The 17452-nt window shown below is 43.8% G+C and overlaps 1 protein-coding gene across 1 annotated transcript in view; it reads right to left on the bottom strand.

The window, feature by feature from the left end:
• DRAM1 (DNA damage regulated autophagy modulator 1) overlaps positions 1-14555 on the bottom strand; it is a 43741-nt gene extending 29186 nt beyond the window's left edge. The window contains exon 1 of the mRNA XM_059936768.1: positions 14357-14555. Coding sequence (XP_059792751.1) covers positions 14357-14487 — 131 coding nt within the window. The 5' untranslated portion in view covers positions 14488-14555. The remainder of the gene's footprint in view (positions 1-14356) is intronic.
• Positions 14556-17452: the final 2897 nt, after the last annotated feature.

The raw sequence follows: 17452 nt of genomic DNA, 5'->3' as shown, positions 1-17452 counted from the left end.
TTGACAAAATTCAACACCCATTTATGATAAAAACTCTCCAGAAAGTGGGCATAGAGGGAAACTACCTCAACATAATAAAAGCCATATATGACAAACCCACAGCAAACATCATTCTCAATGGTGAAAAACTGAAAGCATTTCCTCTATGATCAGGAACAGAACAAGGATGTCCACTCTCACCACTATTATTCAACATAGTTTTGGAAGTCCTAGCCACGGCAATCAGAGAAGAAAAAGAAATAAAAGGAATCCAAACTGGAAAAGAGAACGTAAAACTGTCACTGTTTGCAGATGACATGATACTATACATAGAGAATCCTAAAGATGCCACCAGAAAACTACTAGAGCTAATCAATGAATTTGATAAATTTACAGATGCAAAATTAATGCACAGAAATCTCTTGCATTCCTATACATTAACAACAAAAGATCAGACAGAAAACTTAAGGAAACAATCCCATTCACCATTGCAACAAAAAGAATAAAATACCTAGGAATAAACCTACCTAAGGAGGTAAAAGACCTGTACTCAGAAAACTATGAGACACTGATGAAAGAAATCAAAGATGACACAAACAGATGGAGAGATATACCATGTTCTTCGATTGGAAGAATCAATATTGTGAAAATGACTATACTACCCAAAGCAATCTACAGATTCAATGCAATCCCTATCAAATTACCAGTGGCATTTTTTACAGAACTAGAACAAAAAATCTTAAAATTTGTATGGAGACACAAAAGACCCCGAATAGCCAAAGCACTTTTTTTTTTAACTTTCTTTTTTATTTTTAATAAATTTATTTATTTATTTATTTATTTTTTGGCTGCATTGGGTCTTCGTTGCTGTGCGCAGGCTTTCTCTAGTTGCGGTGAGCGGGGGCTACTCCTTGTTGCGATGTGTGGGCTTCTCATTGCAGTGGCTTATCTTGTTCTGGAGCATGGGCTCTAGGCACGTGGGCTGCAGTAGTTGTGGCATGCAGGCTCAGTGGTTGTGGCTTGTGGGCTCTAGAGCACAGGCTCAGTAGTTGTGGCACACAGGCTTAGTTGCTCCGCAGCATGTAGGATCTTCCCGGACCAGGGCTTGAACCCGTGTCCCCTACATTGGCAGGCGGATTCTTAACCACTGTGCCACCAGGGAAGTCCCACCAAAGCAGTCTTGAAGGAAAAAAAAGGAGCTGGAGGAATCAGACTCCCTGACTTCAGACTATACTACAAAGCTACAGTAATCAAGACAATATGGTACTGGCACAAAAACAGAAATATAGATCAATGGAACAGGATAGAAAGCCCAGAGATAAACCCACGCACCTATGGTCAACTAATCTATGACAAAGGAGGCAAGAATATACAATGGAGAAAGGACAGCCTCTTCAATAAGTGGTACTGGGAAAACTGGACAGCTACATGTAAAAGAATGAAATTAGAACACTCCCTAACACCATACACAAAAATAAACTCAAAATGGATTAGAGACCTAAATGTAAGACCGGACACTATAAAACTCTTTGAGGAAAGCATAGGAAGAGCACTCTTTGACATAAATCGCAGCAAGATCTTTTTTGATCCACCTCCTAGAGTAATGGAAATAAAACAAAAATAAACAAATGGGACCTAATGAAAATTAAATGCTTTTGCAAAGCAAAGGAAACTACAAGCAAGATGAAAAGACAACCCTCAGAATGGGAGAAAGTATTTGCAAACGAATCAACTGACAAAGGATTAATATCCAAAATATATAAACAGCTCATGCAGCTCAATATTAAAGAAACAAACTACCCAATCCAAAAATGGGCAGAAGACCTAAATAGACATTTCTCCAAAGAAGACATACAGATGGCCAAGAAGCACATGAAAAGCTGCTCAACATCACTAAGTATTAGAGAAATGCAAATCAAAACTACAATGAGGTATCACCTCACACCAGTTAGAATGGGCATCATCAGAAAATCTACAAACAACAAATGCTGGAGAGGGTGTGGAGAAAAGGGAACCCTCTTGCACTGTTGGTGGGAATGTAAATTGATACAGCCACTATGGAGAAGAGTATGGAGGTTCCTTAAAAAACTAAAAACAGAACTACCATATGACCCAGCAATCCCACTACTGGGCATGTACCCAGAGAAAACCATAATTCAAAAAGACACATGCACCCCAATGTTCATTGCAGCGCTATTTACAATAGCCAGGTCATGGAAGCAACCTAAATGCCCATCGACAGACGAATGGATAAAGAAGATGTGGCACATATATACAATGGAATATTACTCAGCCATAAAAAGGAACAAAATTCGGTCATTTGTAGAGATGTGGATGGACCTAGAGGCTGTCATCCAGAGTGAAGTAAGTCAGAAAGAGAAAAGCAAAAATTGTATATTAACGCATATATGTGGAACCTAGAAAAACGGTACAGATGAACCGGTTTGCAGGACTGAAATAGAGACACAGATGCAGAGAACAAACATATGGACACCAATGGGGGAAAGCAGCAGGGGGGTGCGGTGGGGGGTGATGTGATGAATTGGGAGATTGGGATTGATATGTACACACTGATGTGTATAAAATGGATAACTAGTAAGAACCTGCTGTATAAAAAAAATAAATAAAATAAAATTCAAAAATTAAAAAAAAAAAGACATGCATGATAATATAAGCTTAGTCGAATACTGTTCTTTAAATCATTGGATACACGTGATTCCATTACTCTAAAGCCTGGAGTCACGGTTTACTGGGGGGACTGAGATGCTGGCAGTATGCAAAATTATCTGCATGCCCAAACAGGTTTATTAGACTGTCCTAAAATCCTAGGCCCATTGCTTGTAAGATTATTCAGGACCCAGAACCAAAAAACAATGCACCCGTATAAGGAGACCATTACTTCCTTTGTCTTCATATTTAAATATATTGTTTAAAATAAATAAGTATGATAATAAAAAGTCATTCCAGGGAATTCCCTGGTTGTCCTGTGGTTAGGACTAGGTGCTTTCACTGCCGTGGCCAGGGTTCAATCCCTGGCTGGGGAACTAATATCCCACAAGCCACGTGGCCAAAAAAAAAAAAAAAAAAAAGTCATTCCATTTTATTACTTTAAATTATTAGGGCTAACTTTTTGGCAGCTTCACTCAGTGATTATTCTAGAGTGGGAGGTACCCTATAGCTATATCAACTATTTTTTTTTGAGGTGTGGTTGATCTACAATATTATATTCAACTAGTTTTAAATTTAAATAGAATATCCTAGTCATAAATACAAACAACTTGCTCTTTTCTCACTCTATTCACATGCAATTGCCCTCTATCAACCCAAGTTCCCTCTTTGTTCACTCATACAACATTTTTAAAATACTGTTAAACAACATTGTTAAACAGCTATACTCCAATAAAAATTAATTTAAAAAATTTAAAAAAGGAAGTTTAGTAAGAAACAAGCTGGTCTGCCATCGCTAGGTCAAACTACTTCCATGTAGTTTTGACATTTTAAGAAAATTTAACTAAAGATTTTTGTAATCAAAGTTGATTGTTTAGAGGAAATTAATTTCTTAAATACCTACATTAATTTATTAATCAGAAAATCAAATTATTGTTATCTTAAAACAGCTATTAGTTTCATGAATAGAATAGCAAGATTAAGTTGTCCTTAAAGACTTGTGAAAAAAAAGTTTCAATGTTTGTATCCATAATGAAATAAATTTTAAATTCAGTGTAAAAAAAAAATTTTTAAAATACTGTTAAGCATCTCCTATGTGTTGGGAACTGTGTCGGGTGATGAGGATACAAAGATGAAAAGGTAATTCACTACCTTCGAGAAGCTTAGTATCTAACAAAAAAATTCAAAGATTCATTGATTCAATATATAGTTACTGATTGCCTTCTATGTAACAGGCAATTTTGTAGCAGGGTGAATGCAGTGGTAAGTAAAACAGAAAAAGCCCCTTCTTTGTGGAATTACATTCTGTGGGGGGCAATAAAAATCGTCTAGGAGTGGGACTTCCCTGGTGGCGCAGTGGTGAAGAATCTGCCTGCCAATGCAGGGGACACGGGTACGAACCCTGGTCTAGGAAGATCCCACATGCCGCGGAGTAACGAAGCCCGCGTGCCACAACTACTGAAGCCCGCGCGCCTAGGGCCCGTGCTCTGCAACAAGAGAAGCCACGGCAATGAGAAGCCACCGCAATGAGAAGCCCTCGTACAGCAACGAAGACCCAATGCAGCCAAAAATAAATAAATTAAAAAAAAATTTTTTTTAATCGTCTAGGAGTGATGAATGCTGTGCAGAAGAGGCAAGCTGGATACGAGGACAGAGAGAGACAGATGAGCCACCCACTTGAGACAGGGTAATCTGGGGAGGGTCCTTGAACAGAGATCTGAATGAATGTTTGGGCCAGGAAAATTACAAGCAGAGGGAAGAGCCAAGTCAAAGGCCAGAAGGTGGCAATATATTAGAGCAACTGCAAGGAAGGACGCGTGGCTGGAGGGGAGTAAGCAAGGACCTGTGTGCACATGGGTGAGGGGGTCATGGAGAGCCCCGTGGGTCATGATAAGGACTCCGACTGTTACTCTAAACGTGATGGGAAGCCACTGAGGGCTGAGAGCAGGGAAGTGATATGAAGTTGATTGATGTTTTTAAAGGATGTTGCAAAAAGACTATGGAGGGGCAGGCGTGGACCAGGGAGACTTAGGAAGTGATTTCAGTAGTTTATCAAGAGAGGACAGTGGCTTGGACCAGAATGGTAATGAAGAGGGAGGCATAAGAGGTCAGATTCCGAAATTTTTTCTGAGGGGAGTCTCTAAAAAAAACAATCCCTGCTTGGACTATCGCTGCTAATATTACAAAAGGAAAAAAACATTTCCTCAGCACTTACATTTGCCTTCATCTTATTTGGTCTTCAGAATATTATAAGGAAAGTACTTATCGTCATCTTAAAGATGAAGAAACTGAGTCTTAGAAAAGAAACTTGCCCAAGCTCACAGAGATAGTAAATGGGGAAGCCAAGCCATGCATCTAGAGCTGTCTAATTTCAATGGACACAGTTTAGAACTCTCCTCTGCTGTGCTATATTGTTTCTTTTTATGATAACATATCATTTCCATGTGAGTTTACAGAACTGTTTATCTTACAACCGGGTTCACAACAGTGATCCCTCCTGCAGCCATTACCTTAGTAAGTTGTCCTTGGCATGCTATGACTCTACAATGCATGTTCTTTATGGACTGAAATGCAATTACTGTCAGGGAAAGAGGACTGTTCAGTGGAGCACTCTTTTTTAAGTTGAAATTGAGCACTTAGGTTTAAAACTGGTCAGCCGTGCATCAAGACTTCTCAGCGATACTCTACTGCCTTTTAAAAAGTAGGACTAGGGCTTCCCTGGTGGCGCAGTGGTTAAGAATCCGCCTGCCAATGCAGGGGACATGGGTTCGAGCCCTGGTCCGGGAAGATCCCACATGCCTCGGAGCAACTAAGCCCGTGCGCCACAAATACTGAGACTGCGCTCTAGAGCCTGCGAGCCACAACTACTGAGCCCACATGCCACAACTACTGAAGCCCGCGCGCCTAGAGCCTGCGCTCTGCACACAACAAGAGAAGCCACTGCAATGAGAAGCCCGCGCAACGCAACGAAGAGTAGCCCCCGCTCACCGCAACTAGAGAAAGCCCCGCGTGCAGCAACAAAGACCCAGTGTAGCCAAAATAAATAAATAAATTTTTAAAAAAAGGTAGGACTAGCAGAAGAAAAACATTCACAAGTTTAAGTCAGCGAGAAAAATAAGTATTTTATGTAATTAAATGACAATGAAAACTTTAAATGGAGGAGAACTTATATATATTTACAGTTGGCTCAGAAGCCAAACAATGTTACAAGCTGCAAAAGTTTAGGATCTTCAATGTTCTTACTGTGTTTTTTGTAGAATTAACTAATTTGGGCAATGCTTTTTGACAAAAATATTAAGCTATAAATTATCATTTCAAGGATAACACTTTTCTAGCTCAAAGTTTTAAATGGCATGCCTGCCTTTTCGTCCTTATGATACTGTGGCTTAGAGATACTGTGAGGTAATAATCACTGCACTGTAAAGACTGAAATGTCATTAACATCATGTCAGAATATGTGACTCTATACACAGAGACCTCATTATCCTATTATTTATTATCCTGAATCCCATTGTTGCAGCTGAACAGGGAAGCAAAATTCACCATTGCCTGAAATTCAGTGTAGTTAGTAATCAAAAGAGTTGGTTTAAGCAGGAAGCCATCAAAAATTATATGGATTCGGGGGGCGAGGGATAAATTAGGAGTTTGGGATGAACAGATACACACTAATATATATAAAATAGATAAATAACAAGGATCTACTGTATAGCACAAGGAACTGTATTTAATATCTTATAATAATAACCTATAATGGAAAAGAATCTGAAAAATAGAGATATAGGTATATGTATAACTGAATCACTTTCCTATACACCTGAAACTAACACAACATTGTAAATCAACTACACTTCAACTAAAAAAAAATAATAAAAATTATATGGATATGTACACACCACAAATATACAAATGTACATACATTCATTTGCCTACGTGTTGATGTGGGCCAAGGCTGTTACATGAGTACGAGTCCACTGTATGTCCTCCTGGCATAAAAACCACATCTACTCTGAATCATCTCATTTCCAGTTTTGGTGTCTTTAAAGTGGATGGAGGGCTTCCCTGGTGGCGCAGTGGTTAAGAATCGCCTGCCAATGCAGGGCACACGGGTTCGAGCCCTGGTCTGGGAAGATCCCACATGCCGCGGAGCAACTAAGCCCGAGCGCCACAACTACTGCGCCTGTGCTCTAGAGCCCGCGAGCCACAACTACTGAAGCCCGGGCGCCTAGAGCCCGTGCTCCGCAACAAGAGAAGCCACCGCAATGAGAAGCCTGCGCACCGCAGTGAAGAGTAGCCCCCGCTCGCCACAACTAGAGAAAAGCCCGCGTGCAACAATGAAGACCCAACTCAGCCAAAAATAAATTAATTAATTTTTAAAAAAAGAAACTGCATAAATGTTTAAAAAAAAAAAAGTGGAGGGAAATCTTAAATACACTTTTGAAACAATTTCAGTTCAGAATCCTTCTAGTTTTTCATCAGTTTTTGTAAATCTTTACATTTGTCATAACAACTACTAAATAGACTGCAAGTTTTGACAACTCGTCTCTTGAATCTTTCCAAAGCATTCAACCGAGTTCTCTCAGAAATTACAACTATCTTTCTGCATCACAGACCAACAGTTTCTGTATATTGAGTTAAATCAATTACAGTAAAGAAAATACAACTGGCATAAACACATTTGGGAACCAACACAGCTGGCATTTGCCAAGCGGACAAAGAAACAGGTGAGAGAAGAGAACAAGCAGCTCAGAGCAGCTCAGAGCGCAGCCACCACTGGAAGTGGTTCCCAGGGACCCCCAGCTCCATCAGTGTATTTTTCAGAGAATGAGATTATCAGTTAAGACAGCAATTGGATTAAGTCAAGGTTGGTTAAGAAAGCTTCTGCTATATTCACAGACTGATTACTTATAAAATTAGCCCTCAACCAAATGTCCTTTCCTACTTAATGCTGGCATCTATCCAGACCGATGTGGACCAGTCTCTTGATAGTACTAATAGCAAACGCTCACAGAGAACTTATGTTCTTGACCAAGGCGTTGATGAGTTCTAAGTGAGTTCACATGGGAATACATCAGGGAAGTGCTATTATTAACCCACAGAGAAGCAGAGAGAAGTCAAGTCACATATCCAAACTCCCACAGCTGGGGCACATGGCGGACTTGTATTTGAACCAAAGCTGTCTGCTCCAAAATCATTCCCTTACCTACCACACTATGTTCCCTCTCAGTATGATTATCAATGTTGTAAATATTCACAATTTCAGTCAAACTGACTATAAAGTGAGGGTGCAAATCTTGTAAAACATGGAAACTTTCATGAAGTCAACAGAAATGGTCTGGAGAACAGTTGGAATCACAACCAAAGTTAATGAACAGTGAACACTGGCAGAATGAGCTAACAACTGAAGAGAGGCTGAAAAGATGAATAAAACAGGCCCTTCTGCTCTAAATGATCTTAGTCAGCATCCACGCAGCATTTACTAAGCACCTACTATGTGTCTGGCACTGTCATACATACTGGGGATGCAGCAGTGAACCCTGAATCTCTACTTATATTTTGTGCAACTGACTGACAATAAACAAGATCACATCCCTACACATAGATTAACAACGGTCATTGGGAAAACTGAAGTCATAAAACATAAAATAAATCTCTTCCTATCCCCCTTCAAAAGACAAACGTGGGACTTCCCTGGTGGTGCAGTGGTTAAGAATCTGCCTGCCAGTGCAGGGGACACAGGTTCAAGCCGTGGTCTGGGAAGATCCCACACGCAGCGGAACAACTAAGCAACGAAGACCCAAAGCAGCCAAAAATAAATAAATAATTAAAAAAAAAAAAAGACAAACGTGAAATCAAGAACTTTGCATCCTGTAATCATAAAACCGTATTGGAAAAAGTATGTATCCCTCCCTTAAAAAATCAGCACCTGAATCATTTTAAGATTTTTGTTCATTATAGGAATTTTGTCTTTTCATTTTATTTTGTTCATTCTAATGAATTTTGTTCATTATAGCACATAGTTGTGATTATAACCTAAATTTTGTGATGGTTAACCAAATGAAAGATAAAATAATTTTTAGATTAATTTTTGGAGTTAAAGACCCAACCTCTTTTTTTATTTTAATTAATTAATTAATTTTATTTTTGGCTGTGTTGAGTCTTCGTTGCTGCATGCAGGCTTTCTCTAGTTGCGGCGAGCGGGGGCTACTCTTCATTGCGGTGCGCGGGCTTCTCATTGCGGTGGCTTCTCTTGTTGCGGAGCACGGGCTTTAGGCACGCGGGCTTCAGTAGTTGCAGCATGCGGGCTCAGTAGTTGCGGCGCACGGGCTTAGTTGCTCCACAGCATGTGGGATCTTCCTGGACCAGGGCTCAAACCCGTGTCCCCTGCATTGGCAAGCAGATTCTCAACCACTGCACCACCAGGGAAGCCCCCAACCGCTTTTAACTTTGTTCACTATGCCATTTTGGCCCCCCTTTTAAGGGGCTTAATTCTTGGTGACCCAGTTTTCTGCCATCAGTCACTGAGCAGGATGTGTGGTCATGAGGAGGAACAGTGGGGATGGCCAGAGATCACAAGCCATCAAGCAAACAGCATTTCACAAAAAAGTGAGTCTAGGCTAATGAAAAGCAGATGCAGAATTGGCAAAACTTTAAAACTAAAGGGCCAAAGAATATTCTGGAAGCAGGAGACACAAGCCAAAGAAGAAGATATAAAAAAAGAAAGGCTATCAGCTGGGAACATTTGATAAGTAAAGGTGATTTAAGATAGCCTGAGGGATTTGGTCAGAGAAGAAATCTAAGAAAGTATAACAAATTAAGCATGATTGTACTTAAAAATATGAGCGTGGGGCTTCCCTGGTGGCACAGTGGTTGGGAGTCCGCCTGCCAATGCAGGGGACGCAGGTTCAAGCCCTGGTCCGGGAGGATCCCACATGCCGCGGAGTGGCTGGGCCTGTGTGCCACAACTGCTGGGCCTGTCCGCCACAACTGCTGGGCCTGCGCTCTAGAGCCCGAGAGCCGCAGCTACTGAGTCCACGTGCCGCAGCTACTGAAGCCCACACGCCTAGAGCCCGTGCTCCGCAATAAGAAGTCACAGCAATGAGAAGTCCACACACCGTGGCAAGGGGTGTCCCCCGCTCGCTGTAACTAAAGAAAAGCCCACGCACAGCAACAAAGACCCAATGCAGCCAAAAATAAATAAATAACTAAAATTAAAAAAAAAAAAAAAAGAATATGAGCGTGGCCCTGTAAAAATCTAAACTAATGCTTTGAGGTTGATTTTTATTTGTCCTTGGTTTTCACATCCTTGCATTAATGGTTTCATAATACAGAAACATCACACTATGTTATTCCAACTTGCTAAATTTGGTGGCTGTTTGAATCCCCACGCTTCTAATTTAATTTTCTGACAGGAAACATCCATTTGCCTAAAAAATAAATTCATATAAAAAGTTAATGCCAAGTTTAGAAGATGTTACCTTTGGGAGAAACTGGATAAAAAAATACATGGGATCTTTCTGTATTATTTTTTTATAACTGCATGTAAATCTATAATTATCTTAAAATTAAAAGATTAGTTTTTTTAAAGTGTGGCAGGAAAAGTCTTATTTCCACCCTTTTTTTCCATCTGCTAGGGTCTTGCTGACCATGGCCACCTCCCTCCATCATACACAGATAAACCATTTTTATTAGTTTCTTCATGCAAGCAAATACAGATATACATTATTCCCCTCCTCAATGGTAGCATATTTTGTTTGCATCTTGCTTTTTTCCATGTAACAATGTAATGAAATTCTAAAGAGAGTATTCTGTGTAAAAAGAGCTTTCGTTTGAGATATTCTTGGGTAAATCATTTATTAAGCCAGTCCTCTACTGATGGGCATTTGTATTGTTTCCAACCTTTTGTTATTAAAAGCCGTGCTATGAATATACTTTAGATATTGTGTCATTTTGATAAATAATGCCCAAGTCCCTCCATAGAGATTGAATCACTTTACATTCCCACCAGCATTGTACGGGAGCTTGTTGCCCCAAAGTCTCACCAATAGAATGTGTTATCGAACATTTGGGTTTCTGCCAATCCAGTAGATGAAAAGTGAGATTTTTCTTTTGTTTTGTTTTCAGCCGGGCTGCGCAGCTTATGGGATTTTGGTTCCCCAACCAGGGATCGAACCCAGGCCCTCGGCAGTGAGTGCCTGGAGTCCTAACCACTGGACCACCAGGGAATTCCCAAAAATGAGTTTTAATTTGAATTTTTATTCCATTCATGAGATTGAGCATATTGTCATATGTCTAAGAGCTATAGGCCCACTTGTCCAAAATACTGAGGAATAACAATGTTACCAGAAAATATCTTATAAGAAAGCTGAATCTGATTGTCCTACTGGAAAGAGGTTCTTCCACAGTTCTGGATCTTATTTAAAATGCAATGGCTAGTGGTGATCATTTTTTAGTGTACAAAGATACCAAATCACTATGTTGTATACCAGGAACTAACAAAGTGTTGTAGGTCAATTATACTTCCAAAACAAACAGAAAAAGATCAGATTTGTGGTTACCAGAAGTGGGGGTGGGGAGAGGGGACGTTACATGAAGGTATCGAAAAGGTACCAACTTCCAGCTGTAAGACAAGGAGGTGCTAGGGATGTCATGTACAGCATGAGTAACATAATGAACACTGCCGTATGTTAAGAGACTGATTCTTCAGAGTTCTCATCACACGGAAAAAATATTTTCTTTTGCTTTTATTTTGTATCTATATGAGATGATGGGTAGTCACTAAACTTATTGCGATGATCATTTCATGACGTATGTAAGTCAATTCATGATGCTGTACACCTTTAACTTATACAGTGCTGCATGTCAATCATAGCTCAATAAAACTGGAAGATCAATAAATAAACAAAATTGTAAAATGCAATGGCTCTTATTTAAAGTGTGCAGCGTTGTTAAAAAACATCAGAACATCAGATTGGCTGAACAATGCCTTCGCATAAAAGCGTGCTCACCCTAAATATGTCCAGATCACTGACCAACCACCAGTGACTTTACCGAGCCTTCCCTAAAGGGCTCTGCCCTGCCCTGGAGGGAAGAATAACAATACTCACACAGTTGAACACCCAAGAAATATTAATTCAACAAATATCAGGAGCCTTCATGGATGTTACATTCCAGCAAAGGAAAACAGATGATCAGCAAAATAAATAAGTAAATCATATAGTTTGTTAGAAGGTAATAGGTGCTATGGAGAACAAGACTGGATGGGGGGGTCAGGAGCACTAGGGCACAATGTTAAATAGGGCCATCAGAGCAGGCCTCACAGAGATAATATTTGAACAAAGAAGGAGGTAAGGAAGAAAACCTGGTGATATCTGGAGGAAGAACATTTTGGCAGAGTAATAGCCAGTGCAAAGGCCAGGAGGAAGAGGTGTGCCTGACATGCTCAAGACCCAGGAAGGAGGCCAAGGAGTCTGGAGGGAAGTGGAGGGAGTGGGAGGTAAGGAAGAAGAGGAGGCATCAGAGCAGAGATGAGTTAGAGAAGTACGGTCTGGGCCAGATGGATAAATCTGGAGTTAATCCCATCACGTCCAGAGACTTGCCCTTCTAATCTTGCCCTTGCCCTGGTCTCAATGACTTAGTTTTCTAGAAGGCGGCAGAGGCAATCCAGTGCTCCAGCCACTTATGTAGGCAGAGAGAGCAGGCAACCTAAAGGCCCCAGGCACACTTAGGCAAGCAATCACGTGTTTGTAGGCTGAAGGCTCCCGGCAACAAGGGAACAATCTCGTGCCATTTTCTCCTGTTCCTCCACTTTTTCCTGAAAGTTTCCTTTCCTTCCTAAATTTAAAACCTCTTCCTTGGAATGTCTGTGATTTGAGCATCTTACAAGTGGTTGGTCCTGTCAGCTCATTTCCCCATTTCTGAATGTCTAATAGCTCACCTGGAGGTGATATTAATCACAACTACATCAGACACCTCTACAAAGACTCAAACCCTGCCTCTGATCGCCTAGCCAATGTGTACCAAATACTACCTGCCTCTGACCTTCAAACTGGCAACAAACACAGCTGCTATTTTCTCAATAAAAAGCATTACAGGGAGTGAACTCTTGCTTTTTACCTCAGTCTAAGAGGATCTATCCCACTTCAGATACAAGAGAAGCAAGACAATGGCACTTGGGACAAGCCATGAGAAACCAAGCCGAGGTTTCTGCAGGGGCACCACACCTGATGGGAAAGTCTCCTCGATGCATGGGATGCCTCATCTTGCGTGGGCAAAACCATCACCATTACTACAGATTTGCTTCTGTGTACTATTCTGCATATCACTTGCTTCCTTGCATCTTCAAACTCTAGTCCCCTCTTGCTTCACTTCATTTCCCCTTCCTCGCCTACAAAAAAGATTATAGAGCATTGCTCACCAGGCAGAATGGCTGCAAGAAGAGGCCCTACAATCTCTGTAATCTCTACAAACCCTACAATAATTAAGCAGTAACCTTGGGTGTCACCAACTTTATAATGCCCTCACCAATCAATACAGACCCAGAGCGGTCACACCACTTGGATAAGGATGGATTCTTCCAATGTTTAAGGAACACCATTACCACAGTCAAGGCGCAGAGCTGGGAGCCACACTAAGAGGATCCAGACGCGTGTCCTGGGCACTGATAAAGTGACTCTCAAGAAAGGTAGAGGCCCTGGTGGCGCAGTGGTTAAGAATCCGCCTGCCAATGCAGGGGACACGGGTTCGAGCCCTGGTCTGGGAAGATCCCACATGCCGCAGAGCAACTAAGCCTGTGCACCACAACTACTGAGCCTGCGCTCTAGAGCCCGCGAGCCACAACTACTGAGCCCGCATGCCACAACTACTGAAGCCCGCACACCGCAACAAAGAGGAGCCTCCGCTCGCCACGACTAGAGAAAGCCTGTGCGCAGCCACGAAGACCCAATGCAGCCATAAATAAATAAATTTATTTTTTTTTTTAAAATTAAAGGTAGAGGCCAAAACTCATGAAAGACAAAATGGTATAATGACAACACAAGAGATGTCACCAATTGTTGACAATTTGAAGGCCCAGTACCCAGAGGGATATTGGGCAGCTCCACCCAAGAGAGCTTAAAGTGGCTCCCAAACACCGCTACCAAAAGTAGCATGGTGTTGCTTCTGGCATGGGAATGAATCTGGGTGTGAGTTCTGCTTCCACCATTTCTTAGCTGTGACATCAGTGTCACACTGATGAATTTCAACATCAGCTTAAACTTAGTTTCCTTGCAAGAAAAATGAGCCAGACAGCCACTTCACGAGGACGTTGGAAGCAGGAGTGAAATACATGAGCTGTTTTAGCATACACCTGGATCTGCCTCTTACACACTCAATGAGTGGCAGCCAACAGGATCCATCCTTGTTCCAATACCGCCAAAGAAGCGTCTTCCAGAGATTCTGCCCCATACCCAGTCTCAAAGTTCTACTGTGCATCCTCGATGGCTCCTGATGCCACTCTGCTCAGTGTTGGGGGTAAAACCAGAACTGCTCAGCTCCCACCCCCTGCCTCCCTGTACCTCCCGGGACTGCCAGGAGCACCCCCTCCTGGTCGTCAGTGCTCCATCTTTCCGCAAGACGCCCCAGCTGGGTCTGGACCCCTTCCCTCCGCATCAGCAGTGCTCCCCCGCGGTGCCTCTGCCCCGTCCCGCGTCCTGCCTCCCACCCGGCTCCTCACCTGATGTAGGGGAGGAAGGGGTTGACGTGCCCGGAGAGCACGGCGACCACGTAGGAGATGATGAAGGCGGCGGACGACCAGGTAACCAGGAGGAAGGGGATGAAGGCCATTCCCCTCAGGAAGCACAGCATCGCGCCGCCGCCAGGAGGGCGCTGCGCTCTGCGGGGTCGGAACGGGGGTTCCGCGCTGCTGGGAGGCGGGGGCCGCGCACGTGCTGACCCGCGGCGCGGCGGCGGCCACGGCGCGAACAGCCACGGGCGGCCGGGCGGGAGGCTCCGCGACGGCGGGGCAGGCCCGGCCCCGGAGGGAGGGGAAGCGCGGAGAGCGGAGCGAGGCGGCGGGCGGCGGGCGGCGAGGCGGCGGCCCGGGGGTGGGTGGGGCGCGGGCTGCCCGGGCTTGTTGCGAAACGAGTGAAGTCACAAAGCGGCGGCCCCGCCGACTTGCAGGCGCGCGGCGACCTCCCCGCGAACGCGACGCCGGGGCTGCGGGGCTGCGGGGCCGCGGGGTGGGGGTGGGGGGGCCCGGCTCCTTTCGCTTTTGGTTCGGCCTCCGGGTGGGGGCCGCGGCGGGAATGCCCGCCCAGACGGTCCCAGCCTGCCAGGCCGCCCTTGCTCTTGCGCAACTCCGGGGAAACGGGTCAACGCCTCCCGGCCCCCTCTTTCCCTCGGGGTTTCCGGGGTGCCGGGCCTCGAACCCCGACAGCTTCCTCTCCGTGGTCCCGCCGCCGGCGCGTGGTGACATCCACCCCATCTCGCCGCGCTGCGACGGCTGCTGCTGCCCCGGCTGCAGGGGTCCGGGCAGAAGTGTTCGGTGACGTTCGCCAGGACACGGGGCACGGATGCGGCACTCACGTGCGTGGTGTCCACCTGAAAACCGAGCGAGTGTAGAGGCGGGTGGTTGCGAGGGCCGGGGGTGAGCTCTGGCCGAGCCTGGACGGCCCCGGCGCTGCCCACAGTGCTGCTTCCCCCCCACCCCGGCCCAATCCCCCCTCCACCCCACACATAGGACTCCGCTTTCCTAGAAGTTAGGTTTCTCCTTCTCTCACGGATCAGGGTTGGCCCAGGCTTGGAGCCATGACCTAAGGTGAGTAATGGGGACTTGACACATTTCAAACCCTGCAAAAGGGATTCGTGTTCCGAAGGCGCTGGCCGGCACAGTGATTTTGAGATATAGTTTAGGGATTCTGAGCCCAAGGTATGTGAGGTCACTGGTCATTGGTAACCAAACGTGGGTTTCGTTTCAGCCATATTAACATTTCTTGAGTGTCACACCCTGCTAGGCGACAGGATACAAAGATTAAATAATTTCATGGGGGTCTAGGAAACTGACATGTCAAAATAAAATACATTGTATGGAATATTAAATAAATATGAGATTTAAAAAAAAAAATAGAGATATGCACAGAGCTGAGAGGCTGGGGCCAGTGCTCGCATGAAGAGCCAGGTGCGTGTTCCTGACAGATAGTAGAGGTTTTTAAAGTAAATCATTGCTCTTCAGGCAAAGAAAGGTGAGACTAGCATTCCAGTCCAAGGAAACAGCAGGAGAAAATGCACAGACGGTGAATTGCCTGTTCTTCTGGACCTAGAGAAGTACCCTAGGGGACTTCCATGGTGGTCCAGTGGTTAGGACTCCACGCTTCCACTGCAGGGGGCACGGGTTCCATCCCTGGCCCGGAGGGACTAAGATCCCACATGGCCGGTGGCCTAAATGTATAAATAAACCATTAAAAAAAAAAAAAAAAAAGAAGCACGCTAGTGTAAGGCAGGGAATGGAGAGGTGGGCAAAGAGGTCACATCACCTGAGCCCTGCTAAGAATCTTAATTTGTTTGAACGTATGGACACCAAGGGGGGAAAGTGGTGGGTGGGTGGTGGTGGTGGTGGGATGAACTGGGAGACTGGGATTGACATGTATACACTAATATGTATAAAATGGATAACTAATAAGAAACTGCTGTATAAAAAGATAAATAAAATAAAATTTTTTAAAAAAGACTAAAAATGTACAAAAAAAAAAAAAGAACCTTATTTGTTTGGTTTTGGTTTTGGTAGTGAGGAGAGCAAGAACATGGACAGACTTGTATTTCAGGAAATCACTGAGCCTGCGGGGAAGTGACCACCATATCCAATAAAGCAAAGCTTTTAATTAAGCGTTTAAAAAAAATCACAAAAGTTGCCATCCTTAGTGATCCATTGTAGGTCTCTACTTAGGTTTCTGCATTCTGAAAACCCACCAACTTCCCTGGTCTTGCTTGCCTTTCCCTATCCCCTCCTGCTTCCCCTTTCCTACTCTACAACTGATCTGATTTAAAAAACCCTCCCTGAGGCAGAGGAATTATGACATCAAATGGAATTCACGTGATAATTTTATCTTTCTGTTGCTTATGTAAGTCCCTTAATCCAACTGGCTAATCACTTTTAACACAAACATACAGGAGTTGTCTGACTATAAAGGCAGAAAGAATAAAATAAGTATGGATACATATATATATATTTAATATAGGTATATAAGTGTAACTAACTGCATACACATACATATGGTGTCAAGCAGCCCTAAGGAGCACAGCGCTGCTTTCCTTTCAAAAAGCTTCTGATACCGTAGATCTTTTTTTTCTTTTTTTAAGCAAGGGCTACTTTATTTTATTTTATTTTTGTCTGCGTTGGGTCTTTGTTGCTGCAGGCAGGTTTTTCTCTAGTTGTGGCCAGCGGGGGCTACTCTTCGTTGCTGTGCGCAGGCTTCTCATTGTGGTGACTTCTCTTGTTGTGGAGCACAGGCTCTAGGCACGCGGGCTTCAGTAGTTGTGGCACGCGGGCTCAGTAGTTGTGGCTTGCAGGCTCTAGAGCACAGGCTCAGTAGTTGCGGCGCACGGGCTTAGTTGCTCCACGGCATGTGGGATCTTCCCGGACCAGGGCTCGAACCCGTGTCCCCTGCATTGGCAGGCGGATTCTTAAGCACTGTGCCACTATTTTTTCTTTTAAATATGTATTTGGCTGCGCCAGGTCTTAGTCTTTAGTGACGGCATGCAAAGTCTTAGTTGTGGCACGTGGGATCTAGTTCCCTGACCAGGGATTGAGCCCAGGCTCATTGGGAGCCCGGAG

This window comes from Balaenoptera ricei, chromosome 10 (genome assembly GCF_028023285.1).
Source record: "Balaenoptera ricei isolate mBalRic1 chromosome 10, mBalRic1.hap2, whole genome shotgun sequence".
Lineage (NCBI taxonomy): Eukaryota > Metazoa > Chordata > Mammalia > Artiodactyla > Balaenopteridae > Balaenoptera > Balaenoptera ricei.
The sequence above is the reverse complement of the archived record's forward strand: the minus strand, read 5'-3'. Positions and strand labels throughout refer to the sequence as shown.